Here is a 14,438-nt window from a genome sequence, read left to right on the forward strand (position 1 = left end):
GTCCAGCGTGATCTAACTGAATACTTAGAACATTAAGGCGTAACTTAACTCTTGTGTTTCATAGACAGACCTGGATAGTTTTTTCTCCTTGGGACGATTATTACACTCAGGTAGTATAGATTTGGGTTAATAAAGCAGGAATCCATGTTGGGAGGTTTTGTAGATCTTAGGAACTCATCTGCATTTTAAAACAGCCTGGCTTTTTCATAGGACTCACTTTCAGGTGTTCTTACACTTCGTGAACAAACAACTTCATCTAGAATTGATGACAACTGCTGTAAATAGTATACCTGTCTTATCAGATGATATTGGTGGTCACTGTACTATTCAATCTACAGTATGTGTTTAATTTATTGAAATACATCACCTCTCAACACTGAACTATCATTCAAGCTTCTACAGAATGTCCACCTACGGAAATACAGCATATCTTACAAAGACAATTATCTTATATTTACTTGTGTTATTGTTATAGGAAAATAATGGCTGGAAAAGTACAATGTCATTCAGTGTTTCTCTTGTATGTAAAACTTCACTTTTAATCTGTGAATTATTCACTTTCTTGTGAGAATTCTTCTTCTTTTTAATTTCATAATGAAAAGTGACAATGTGGATCATTCAAACTTATAAATGACCTTGCCAGAGGAAATAAAAATGTGACATACAAAACCCCTATAATCTACGTTGCAGTGAGGAGATATGATGTCTTTGTTAGAGCAGGACCCATTGACTCTTCTGGCTTCCAGAATTGAGAACCCAGAATCTAGAGCTGACTTGATGAGGCTTGCTGCTTTCCTGTCAGGGAACAAACCTCTCTCAACCCTGCAATGATATCAAGAACCTCCTCATTTGCTCCCTAACCAACCCACCACACTTCACAGAAACTTCCCAATCCCATCAGCCTTCCATGGACCTCACCAAAGGACCCCCCCCACACACACACACACAAACACACACGAACACTGTGGTCTAGTCTCCCACAGCCAGAGATCAACATACAGCTTTATCTTCCGTGTTCTTGAGGTCCGCCGACTGGTTGTCTTCTCTTTTTCTTTATGCTTCATTTCCATTTAAGCCATAGATTTGGTCTCTTCTGGGTCAATGTCATTTAACTCTGCCCGGCAAATGTTAAAAATCTGTCCCCCTTTGTGATTTTTTTGTGCTCTGCTGTTTTTCAAATAGAAGCTTGAACAATCCCTCTGTTTACTTCTGTTTTACAGGAAATGTTGGGTTCGAAACAATAATTGTTTTTTTAACCTGGTATTGTGAATGGAGGAAGCTTTGTTTGAGGTTAGGTTATCCTGACATCAGTAAATCAGTTAAACTAAATGACAAAGTAATTTATCGAGACACATTTTGGCTCGCCCTGGTTCTTCTGCCAGCCAGACCATTGAGAAGAGCAAGTATGATGCCCTGCGTGCTGTCCTTTTCCATGCACCATGGTTTTACTATTCCACTCCCATGAAGTAATGGAGCAGGCCTGAATCTAAAGGACAAATAGGAAACAGTCATTGACAGATTAAAGGACGGCCACTGTGACCTCTGATATGATATAATGATTGCAGACAGACAGACATGTTTTCATGACGATGACAATGTGTCTACGTCGTAAGTAGGAATAACTACTGCCTCATGGTCTATGGCGTGTCCTATGACCCAGGCTGCAACAGAAAGTTCCACAAAATTCTATGTTTCTTATTGTCTTCCACTTTACAGATTGTAGTTGTTATTTTAAGCTTTATGGTACCTACGAATCTTGGTCCTCGTCTATAGATGATCCATCATTTCTCCACAGATGAATATCAAAGTAACCATTGATTACTAAACTAATTTTGTTTTAGTTTGTATTCAATTGTTTTGCGATGTTTAATTTTGTTCCTTGTTCTTTCATTATGAATGACATACTTAATCTCTTTTTCTCTCTGCCAATCTAGTGTATGACAAACAGGGATTCTTGCTGAAGCTGGGTGGTCATCTGTAAGTAGTCCCTTTTTACATTATCTTATCCAGTATTGTGCTTTACCCCTTCACATTGCTTTGTGTTTTGGCTACATGATCTTCATGTATGTTTTGGGTAACCTCAACAATCGTCAAACTCTTAAGACCATCTCACTGGGCACAACTGATTGGATTTGCAAAATGTCTTCAATGTAAGGATATTTTGTATTTTTTTTCAATTAACTACTTGAGTAAAAATCTAAAACTAACTGGTTTTAACTGTACTTAAGTACAGTGGTGTAAAAAAGTACTCAATTGTCATACTTGAATAAAAGTACAAACTAAAAGAAAATGCTATACATAAAATGTCTTATATTAGGCAAACCAAATAGCACAATGTTATTTTTTAAATGTATTTTTACGAACACTCAGACATCATGTACAAATGCAGTATTTGTGTTTAATGAGTCTGCTAAGATCAGAGGCAGTAGGGAGTGTGAATTAGACCATGTTACTGTCCGACCTGAAAATTCGAAATGTAACTAGTACTTTTTGGTGTCAGGGAAAATGTATGGATTAAAAAGTACATATTTTCTGTAGGAATGTAGTGGCATAAAGGTTGTCAAAAACATAAATAGTAAAGTACAGAAGCCTAAAAAATTACTAAAGTAGTACTTTAAAGCATGTTTACTTCAGTACTTTACACCACTGCTGCAAAGACCATGTTACTGCGTTGAGTCATTTCGCAAGATACTTATTTTTGTGTGTTACAGTGTGTGTTTGTTCATGATTAAATGAGTTATTCAGTACCCGTCAAAAGTTTGCACACACTTAATCATTCAAGGGTTTTTCTTTATTTTTACTATTTTCTACATTGTAGAATAATAGTTAAGACATCAAAACTATGAAATAACACATATGGAATCATGTAGTAACCAAAAAGGTGTTAAACAAATCAAAATATAATGATGGACTGTTGATTCTCTTTGCTTATTTGAGCTGTTCCTTGATATAATATGGACTTGGTCTTTTACCAAATATCTTCTGTGTACCACCCCTACCTTTTCACAACACAACTGATTGGCTCAAACGCATTAAGAAGGAAAGAAATTCCACAAATGAACTTTTAACAAGGCACACCTGTTAATTGAAATGCATTCCAGATGACTACCTCATAAAGCTGGTTGAGAGAATGCCAAGAGTGTGCAAAGCTTTCATCAAGGCAAATGGTGGCTACTTTGAAGAATCTCAAATATAAAATATATTTGGATTTGTTTAGAGCTTTTTGGTTACTACATGATTCCATATGTGTTATTTCATAGTTTTGATGTCTTCACTATTATTCTGCAATGTAATAAATAGTAAAATAAAGAAAAACCCTTGAATACTAAAAGTGTTTGCAGTCAAAAGTGTCTGCTACTGTAAGTGAAATAGCTTATTATTATATAGTATTACAATGCTATGGTGCTGGGCCCTACCTTTCCTGATCTAGTTCCTCTGGCTGCTCGTCCAATAGCCTCTCTGTTTATTTGACTAAGCCATAGGCTCATCAGGTTATTAATGAGGTTAAAAGAGGCTGTTCAGAGCAGTAATTAATACCAATGTGTGTTGTACTAAAAATGTGAACCAGGCCTTCTGGCGGCTTCCCAAATGGCACCCTATTCCCTTTATACCACTAGCGTTGACTAGGGCTCATACGGCTTCGGTCAAAAGTAGTGCACTATAAAGGGAATAGACTGCCATTTGGAATGTAACCTCTCCCTGTGAGGTGAACTGTTTTCCGTTTTCTTAACGAACGATCTGTCAACAACTGGTGCCCTCACCAACAACCAGCCCCACCTCAACTAGAAACCATTTTACATTGTCAAGCCGAGTCATCTCTAAGTCTGAATACTTTTAGGGGCCTCTAGGGGTTATCTTTAGCTTGCTGGAAATGGAGGGATACTGTAACTCCTGGGATACGTCCCAAATGGCACGCTATGTTGCGCACGACTGTTGACCAGGACTTGTAGGGCTCTGTTCAAAAGTAGTGCACTATATAGGGAATAGGGTGCCATTTTGGATGCAGATATGGTGAAATGTGAGGGATTCTTTCCACCAGTATACATTCCACAATCAACAGGTTGTCTCTCCCCCACACACACTGGCCCATGGATAGATATGTAGATACGTAGTCTGTTGAAAGGTTTTATTTGTGTTTCACTGACTCAACGGAGAGAGGTGAGAGCCTACGTAAAATAAACAAAGCTTCCCTCGCTTTTTGGTGAAAGACTTGTTACTTCTGAGTTTTCACCAATTAGTTTCTTATATTTTTACATTCATTCACTGCAGCTGTTTCAGTCAAAACGGTTTTAGGGTTTAGATTTTAGATTTTTTTCTTGTTGATTTTAATTGGATTGACACCAATGGCTACATCTAGTCTTACTGGGGTCTGAAACATAACAGGAAAGACATTACAGACAAAATACTTTCCATTTAAAAACTTTACATGTAGTATGTGTGTGTGCATCTATCAGTTCCACATACATGTCAGTACATACACACAACAAGTAGGTCACATGGTGGAGAGGTGTTGGGCCGTGAGGTGTTGCTTTGTTTGTTTTTTGAAACCAGGTTTGCTGTTTACTTGATCTGTATGAGATGGAAGGGAGTTCCATGCAATCATGGCTCTGTATAGTACTGTAAGTTTCTTTGAATTTGTTATGTACCTGGGGACTGTGAAAAGACCCCTGGTGGCATGTCTGGTGGGGTAAGTGTGTGTTTCAGTGCTGTGTGTAAGTTGACTATACAAACAATTTTATAATTTCCAACACATTAATGTTTCTTATAAAAACAAGAAGTGATGCAATCAGTCTCTCCTCAACTCTTAGCCTAGAGAGCCTGGCATGCATAGTATTTATATTAGCCCTCTGATTGCAATGAAGAGCAATATGTGCCTCTCTGTTTTGGGCTAGCTGCAGCTTAATTAACTAGGTCTTTCTTTGCTGCACTTGACCATATGACGGGACAATAATCAAGATAAAGTTGTAACTGGCTCAACTTTTTTAGGGTGGGGGTATCATGCTCTTATGCTTGAGCCCTAAGCTAAGTAGGGAGGCCATCTGTGCATGTCCAAACCTTTTTCTGTTATCCTTTTATTCTTTGGCTTTTATTACATGAAATTAAACGTATAGGAGTTCTGATCTTGTTAACCCAAACCTCCACAGTAGATACAGTATCTTGTACTGTTTTCTTTCAGAGTATGATATATTATATGTAATATATATGTATTGTACATTATGATAGAGTATGAGATATAATGATAGAGTATGATGTATTATGATAGAGTATTGTACATTATGATAGAGTATGATATATTATGATAGAGTATAATATATTATGATAGAGTATCATATATTATGATAGAGTATCATATATTATGATATAGAGTATGATGTATTATGATAGCGCATTAGACCTACAGTTAGTTGTACACAGCAATGACAGATTAAAGACATGTTAAGATATTTGTTTACAGTACAGAGCCATCAAATATTCATCAAAATGTATTTTTTGATTCAAAGGTTCAATGATCTAGTTGTTTGTTCTTAACAGTTCCAGTAATGCAGAATGTTCCTGGTTATTTTCTTAGGCTTGTGTAGCTTTTTAGGCTTTTAGAAAGCTTCTATTCATGCTCACACACCATCTCTTCTCCTCCTCGTGTGACCTTTTCTCTGTCTCTGACCTCTCCTCCTTGCGTGACCTCTTCTCTGTCTCTGACCTCTCCTCTTTGTACCACAGACCTTTGGAGCTGATGTACAAGTATGGTAATCTCAGCGAGGGAGTCTGTAAGCCTGGCTACGCAGCTGCCAAGATGACCACCATCTATCCAATGTGAGCCAAAGCTTTTTACATTTCTGATATGATGTGATATAATTAAGCAATAAGACCCGAGGGGGTGTGGTATATGGGCAATATAACATGGATAAGGGCTGTTCTTATGCACAACGCAACGCCATATACCACAAACCCCAGGGGGCTTTATTGCTTAATTATATAATTAGAGCAGTAAAAAATGTGTTTTGCCATGCCCTGATATGCCATGGCTTTCAGCCAATCAGCATTCAGGACTCGAACCACCCAGTTTATAATTTGGTTTATGATACATTTATGATATTATATAATTTGTTTTTTGATACATTTATGATATTATATAATTTCGTTTATGATACATTTATAATATTATATAATTTGTTTTTTGATACATTTACGATATTATATAATTTAGTTTATGATACATATATAATATTATATAATTTGGTTTAAGATACATTTATGATATTATAAAGTGTTATTTGGGTTATGAAACATTTATGATATTTTATAATTTGGTTTATGATACATTTATGATATTATATAGTGCTATTTGGGTTATGAAACATTTATGATATTCTATAATTTGGTTTATGATACATTTATGATATTATATAGTGTTATTTGGGTTATGAAACATTTATGATATTATATAATTTGGTTTATGATACATTTCTGATATTATATAGTGTTATTTGGGTTATGAAACATTTATGATATTATTTTGTGTAATTTGGGTTATGATACATTTATGATATTATTTTGTGTAATTTGGGTTATGATACATTTATGATATTATATAATTTGGTTTATGATACATTTATGATATTATATAATTTGGTTTATGATACATTTATGATATTATATAATTTGTTTTAAGATACATGTATGATATTATATAATTTGGTTTATGATACATTTATGATATTATATAATTTGGTTTAAGATACATGTATGATATTATATAATTTGGTTTATGATACATTTATGATATTATATAATTTGGTTTATGAGACATCGTTATAATTCAGCACCCCATGATCATTTTCTCTCCCTATTTTAGTAAAGTGTGTTACTTCAAGCTTAGTTGAGATGATGATGGCGCTACTTTGACAACGGCCTCATTCACAGTTTTCTTTCACTCTCTCTGACCACAGCTTTCGCTCTCATGACTCCATTCAGTTGTACTTTCTAAGTACTTTCTAATCCTCAGTGCCCTACTGTATTGTATATGCAACTTCATTGAGTCTCGACTTCTTCACAATAAACCCACATTATCGTCGGCTCCATCTCAGATCCAACAGAAAGCCCCTCTCACATTCTGAGCATGAGTCGCTTCCTCCATCCAGAAAAAAAACATAGGAAGCATAGAACTGCTGCTTTGTCTGCTGGCAGACCACTGGTCCATTGTCCGGCTCGCCCCGACTAGAGAGAGACAGCCATGGAGAGTCATAGGTGACCTGACCCCAGACAATTGGTTAGAATGACTCAGATGGTCCTCCCATTTGACAGTTTAGGGGTCAAGGGTCAGGGAACCCTCAGTGAAGATGTTGACCTTCCTGTGACTTCTGCCTCTGGATCTTTCTCAATCTTTCCTTGATTACTTGTGTCCTCTCTATTTGCAACCTTATCAAAAAATATTGGTGGAGAAGATCTGAAGGGGAGGGGCCTTGAATGTTCTCTTTCAATGTGTTTTGAGGAGGCAAGGAGACAAGACATGAGGAAACAAGGAAACACAAATTGAGATATACCCTCTGCCTCTGCCTGGTGAAAGGTCACTGATTTTCTACCATCCACAGCACTGTGGAAACACATTTTCTTCCTGGTCATCCATTACAAATTTCAGACAACTCTATTTTACACATTATATATTAAAGATGTCAGATGTTTCATTAAGTTACCACTGATGTGAACTTTATTTGGTAGTTTTAATATTGGTTATTATTAAAAGGATAGTGTAATTCACTATGAACGATACATACACAAATGTCTTGTCAAAGCCTGCAATTAACGATCCTGATGTGTAGTGAATGTTGACCCTGACTTATTAATGACAAGAGAAGACTATGGTCACTGAGCGATCCCCATCCAGTTCCCATTTGTACTCTTGTCTATCTATCTCCTTCTTACACAATGTACTTTACTTATGTACCTTGTGCCATCATGGACACTAGTCCTGTCATGTGGAAATCTCCCTGTTCAGAGTGGCGTGAGAGATGGAAGATCCCATTTCCCTTTCTCAATTATTCAACACTAGATAAGGCTCCACACCATCAAAATACCTTCACCTGTGTATGGTGTTTTCTTAGGGCCTCTCTCTCTCTCTCTCTCTCTCTCTCTCTCTCTCTCTCTCTCTCTCTCGCTCCCTCTCTCTAACCACCCCATCTCTCTCTCTCTCTCTCTCTCTCTCTCGCTCCCTCTCTCTAACCACCCCATCTCTCTGTCTCTTTCTCTCTTTCTCTTTCACTATTTTAAATAAGAGCCCCAGGATGCATCAGGCAGTCCGATGGGAGTTGGTATCTTTTTTTGGTCTGTTGTGCTGTGCGGTTGTCCCAGTGCGTGAGAGCGATGGGCCCCATCCACTTATCTGGTCTCGTTTAGCACCCTTACACACGCAACTCCCACAATACACAGAGAGAGAGAGAGAGAGAGATATTTGAGAGAGAGAGAAAGACCTTAAACTGACCGATATTCTACGTTGTTTTCTTCTCCTTCTTATTATTTTTCTTCCTTCTTTTTCTTCTTGTTCTTCTTTTTCTTCTTGTTCTTCTTTCTTCTTTTTCTTCTAGTTCTTCTTTCTCTTTCCTTCTTTTTCTTCTTTTTCTTCTTGTTCTTCTTTTTCTTCTTGTTCTTCTTTCTCTTTCCTTCTTTTTCTTCTTTTTCTTCTTGTTCTTCTTTTTCTTCTTGTTCTTCTTTCTCTTTCCTTCTTTTTCTTTTTCTTCTTTTTCTTCTTGTTCTTCTTTTTCTTCTTGTTCTTCTTTCTCTTTCCTTCTTTTTCTTTTTCCTTCATTGTTCTTCTTATTCTTCTTCTTTCTTTTCCTTCTTTTTCTTTTTCTTCTTGTTCTTCTTTTTCTTCTTGTTCTTCTTTCTCTTTCCTTCTTTTTCTTTTTCCTTCATTGTTCTTCTTATTCTTCTTCTTTCTTTTCCTCCTTCTTCTTCTTCTTTCTTCTTTCTTTTCCTCCTTCTTCTTCTTCTTCAACAGTATCGCAGCACCAAGTCTTTGACCAAAAGGCTCCTTAACAGCTTCTATCCCAAGCCATAAGACTGCTGAACAATTAATCAAATGGCCACCGGAGTATTTACATAGTCACTTCACTCCTAGTTACATGTACAAATTACCTCGACTAACCTGTACCCCCGCAAATATAGCCTCATTATTAATATTTTGTTGTGTTACTTTTTTATAATTTCTGACTTTAGTTTATTTGGTAAATATTTTCAGAACTCTTTCTTGAACTGCACTGTTGGTTAAGAGCTTGTAAGTATTGCATTTCACAGTAAGGTCTACAGTTGTTGTATTTGGCGCATGTGACAAATAAAGTTTGATTTGATTCTTCTCATTATTCTTCTCCTTTCTGCTTCTTCTTTCTCCTTTCTCCTTCTCTCTGAGAGACAAATTAGCAGCAGGTGAGAGGAGGATTGTCAGTATGCGACTGAGGGCCCCAAAGGAAATAGGCTCTCATTCATAAGGCCTGCCCTGCACAGCAAAGCATTACTTAGTTGTTAAGCTGCAGACATTCCAGCATTCTCTGATTAGCCGTTTGTTATCTCCCGCCAGATCACAGCTAATTTGCTGTTCATTATGTGATATTACACATGAACAAAAAAACAGCAGCTGCCAAGACTGAAGGGGTTGTCTGGGTTAAAGAAACACTTTTTCTGTTCTGGGTGAGGTTTCTCCATCATCTCATTTCTGGGTGAGGTTTCTCCATCATCTCATTTCTGGGTGAGGTTTCTCCATCATCTCTGTTCTGGGTGAGATTTCTCCATCATCTCATTTCTGAGTGAGGTTTCTCCATCTCTGTTCTGGGTGAGGTTTCTCCATCATCTCATTTCTGGGTGAGGTTTCTCCATCATCTCATTTCTGGGTGAGGTTTCTCCATCATCTCTTTTATGGGTGAGGTTTCTCCATCATCTCATTTCTGGGTGAGGTTTCTCCATCATCTCATTTCTGGGTGAGGTTTCTCCATCATCTCATTTCTGGGTGAGGTTTCTCCATCATCTCATTTCTGGGTGATGTTTCTCCATCATCTCTGTTCTGGGTGAGGTTTCTCCATCATCTCATTTCTGGGTGAGGTTTCTCCATCATCTCATTTCTGGGTGATGTTTCTCCATCATCTCTGTTCTGGGTGAGGTTTCTCCATCATCTCATTTCTGGGCGAGGTTTCTCCATCATCTCTGTTCTGGGTGAGGTTTCTCCATCATCTCTGTTCTGGGTGAGGTTTCTCCATCATCTCATTTCTGAGTGAGGTTTCTCCATCTAATTTCTGGGTGAGGTTTCTTCCACCATCTACAGGTGTCTTTTGTTTTGTTGAGAGGGAACTTAAATTGTGATGTTACTGTATTTGTAACGGGTTTCTTCTACCTCCTTCTCTGATGAAGAAGAGGTCGGCCGCCCACCTGTCTATTTCTTCCCACGTAGTGTAGTCCAGAATCTGTTCCCATGTCCTCTCCTCTTTTTGTTGCTCCTGTTTCCGCTGTTGCCTGTTACCACGCCGCTTGGTCCATTTGTGGTGGGTGATTCTGTAACGGGTTTCTTCTACCTCCTTCTCTGACGAAGAGGTGGAATAAGGATCGGACCAAAATGCAGCGTGGTTCGTTCGAAACATCTTTAATGGTGAAAAAACACGAACAATACAAAACAACAAACGTCGAAAACCGAAACAGCCCTGACTGGTGCAACAAACACAGAGACAGGAACAATCACCCACAAACACACAGTGAAACCCAGGCTACCTAAATATGGTTCCCAATCAGAGACAACGATAATCACCTGACTCTGATTGAGAACCACCTCAGGCAGCCATGGACTAATCTATACACCCCACACAACCCCAAGACGAAACACACTACAAATAAACCCATGTCACACCCTGGCCTGACCCAATAAATGAAGATAACATAATAAATATAGACCAGGGCGTGACAGTATTCAGAATATTTACTTGTCTGGTAGACCAGAAACAACATTATCTCCAAGTTTTCTTTGTCAAAACTCAAAAGCTGAATGTATTATATACATGGTATGAAGTCTAACCTTTGTCAGTGGAGCAAATCATGGCTGCTTGAGTTAACGTTAATCACTCATGATTTGTTTTGGCTAATTCTTCATTCTGCGTTTCTTGATTGAGTTGGAGAAAAGGTCCCATGTGAGCAGTTTCGTTTTCCTTTAGTGTTCTGAAAGTCTTAGCATGATGCCTCAGAGCAACATGCAAATAGCCATATAATCAAGAGTGTTGGCCTTGTCAGAAGCTCTGAACAGGTTCACACACACACACACACACACACACACACACACACACATACACAAGTGGCTCTCTGGCAGGGAGACAGATTTGGTTTGATGTTTAGAGCCAGAGTTCTGTAGAGCTTGTCCTGGGCTAATTGGTCCCTCTGACCAGCATTATGTTTTCTTGGTGGGGTCTTTCTCTCCTGCGATAGTGTTATCTCATATATACCTTAAAGTATGTCCTTTTTCATTCTGAGGATGTGAGGATGAGGCTTTATGGAAAATGTCAGTCTGAAACTCGTGGTGACAAAACATCCAAGGTCATGTTCATTAGGCACCTACGTAAGAAAACAAGGATGGACTATCTAGACTTAAGGAAGGCTCATTTTCATGTTATGTTGCACAACGTTGTAAAATGTTTGCCATTGTGTGCCCAAATGAAGAGGACCCAGGTTCCCAGTCAGTCAGAGGCCCAGTCTGAGGCTTGATATCTCAAAGTGGAGACAGATGTGAGCACTAAATAGACCAGAACATACTAAATGTTTGTTGAAACACTAAACCAACAAAAAATGAGTTAGCCTAACTGTAATTTTCATTTTACATGCAATGTTGAACATTCCCCCTCAAACTCAATCGGACTTCAGATGTACTGGGTGAAACTGCACGCGTTTCTCTAAAGGAAGAATCAAGTGGAATGGTATGTGGTCTCAGAGTGGTGCAGTAGTTATTATGAGTCGTGGTAAAAGGATTACCTTACTGTTTGTAAAAACACAAAATACCCTCATTAGGTGTCTGACATATCAGTTGGCATCAGTATGTCTTTAAACTGGTGCCAGTCTATGGTTGATCCTGGTGTCAGGACACTTCTACACTGTGGTCTTGGCCCTTATGTGTATCTCGCACCTACATCACGGTCAACTACCTGCATCACAGTTAACGGTCAACTACCTACATCACAGTCAACTACCTATATCACAGTCAACTACCTGAATTATGGTCAACTACCTGCATCACGGTCAACTACCTACATCACGGTCAACAACCTGCATCACGGTCAACTACCTGCATCACAGTCAACACAGTACCTGCATTACACGGTCAACTACCTGCGTCACGGTCAACACAGTACCTGCATTACGGTCAACTACCTGCATCAAAGTCAACACTGTACCTGCATCATGGTCAACTACCTACATCACATTCAACTACCTATATCACAGTCGACTACCTGAATTATGGTCAACTACCTGCATCACGGTCAACTACCTGCATCACGGTCAACACACTACCTGCATTACGGTCAACTACCTGCATCAAAGTCAACACAGTACCTGCATCATGGTCAACTACCTACATCACATTCAACTCAACTACCTGCATCACGGTCAACACAGTACCTGCATTACGGTCAACTACCTGCATCACAGTCAACTACCTGCATCACAGTCAACTACCTGCATCACAGTCAACTACCTGCATCACGGTCAACTACCTGCATCACAGTCAACTACCTGCATCACGGTCAACTACCTGCATTACGGTCAACTACCTGCATCACGGTCAATACAGTACCTGCATATCGGTCATCTACCTGCATCATGGTCAACACAGTACCTGCATCACGGTCAACTACCTATCACGGTCAACACACTACCTCAACTCAACTACCTGCATCACGGTCAACACAGTACCTGCATTACGGTCAACTACCTGCATCATAGTCAACTACCTGCATCACGGTCAACACAGTACCTGCATTACGGTTAACTACCTGCATCACGGTCAACACAGTACCTGCAACACGGCCAAATACCTGCATCACGGTCAACACAGTACCTGCATTATGGTCAACTACCTGCATCACAGGCAACTACCTGCATCACGGTCAACAACCTGCATCACGATCAACACAGTACCTGCAACACGGCCAAATACCTGCATCACGGTCAACACAGTACCTGCATCACAGTCAACTACCTGCATCACAGTCAACTACCTGCATCACAGTCAACTACCTGCATCACAGTCAACTACCTGCATCACAGTCAACTACCTGCATCACGGTCAACTACCTGCATCACGGTCAATACAGTACCTGCATTACGGTCAACTCCCTGCATCACGGTCAACACAGTACCTGCATCATGGTCAACTACCTACATCACAGTCAACTCAACTACCTGCATCACGGTCAACACAGTACCTGCATTACGGTCAACTACCTGCATCATAGTCAACTACCTGCATCACGGTCAACTACCTGCATTACGGTCAACTACCTGCATCACGGGCAACTACCTGCATTACGGTCAACTACCTGCATTACGGGCAACTACCTGCATCACGGTCAACACAGTACCTGCATTACGGTCAACTACCTGCATTACGGTCAACTACCTGCATCACGGTCAACTACCTGCATTACGGGCAACTACCTGCATCACGGTCAACACAGTACCTGCATTACGGTCAACTACCTGCATTACGGGCAACTACCTGCATCACGGTCAACTACCTGCATTACGGGCAACTACCTGCATCACGGTCAACACAGTACCTGCATTACGGTCAACTACCTGCATTACGGTCAACTCCCTACCCCAGTCAACACAGTCAACCTGCATCATGGTCAACTACCTACATCACAGTCAACTCAACTACCTGCATCACGGTCAACACAGTACCTGCATTACGGTCAACTACCTGCATCATAGTCAACTACCTGCATTACGGTCAACTACCTGCATTACGGTCAACTAACCCTGCATCACGGGCAACTACCTGCATTACGGTCAACTACCTGCATCATAGTCAACTACCTGCATTACGGTCAACTACCTGCATTACGGGCAACTACCTGCATCACGGTCAACACAGTACATGCATTACGGTCAACTACCTGCAATACGGTCAACACAGTACCTGCAACACGGCCAAATACCTGCATCATGGTCAACACAGTACCTGCATTATGGTCAACTACCTGCATCACTGTCAACAACCTGCATCACGGTCAACACAGTACCTGCATCATGGTCAACTACCTGCATCACGGGCAACTACCTGCATCACGGTCAACAACCTGCATCACGGTCAACACAGTACCTGCAACACGGCCAAATACCTGCATCACGGTCAACACAGTACCTGCATCACGGGCAACTACCTGCATCACGGGCAACTACCTGCATGACGGTCA

The 14,438-nt window shown here is 39.7% G+C and overlaps 1 protein-coding gene across 2 annotated transcripts in view; it reads left to right on the forward strand.

The window, feature by feature from the left end:
- The window catches only part of LOC135513083 (CMP-N-acetylneuraminate-beta-1,4-galactoside alpha-2,3-sialyltransferase-like), a 76,705-nt gene that overhangs the window by 21,343 nt on the left and 40,924 nt on the right, over positions 1-14,438 (forward strand). For both annotated transcript variants that reach the window (XM_064935777.1, XM_064935776.1), the window contains exons 3-4: positions 1,935-1,977; positions 5,719-5,811. In XM_064935777.1, coding sequence (XP_064791849.1) covers positions 1,935-1,977; positions 5,719-5,811 — 136 coding nt within the window. The remainder of the gene's footprint in view (positions 1-1,934; positions 1,978-5,718; positions 5,812-14,438) is intronic.

Source organism: Oncorhynchus masou, chromosome 24, assembly GCF_036934945.1.
Source record: "Oncorhynchus masou masou isolate Uvic2021 chromosome 24, UVic_Omas_1.1, whole genome shotgun sequence".
NCBI lineage: Eukaryota > Metazoa > Chordata > Actinopteri > Salmoniformes > Salmonidae > Oncorhynchus > Oncorhynchus masou.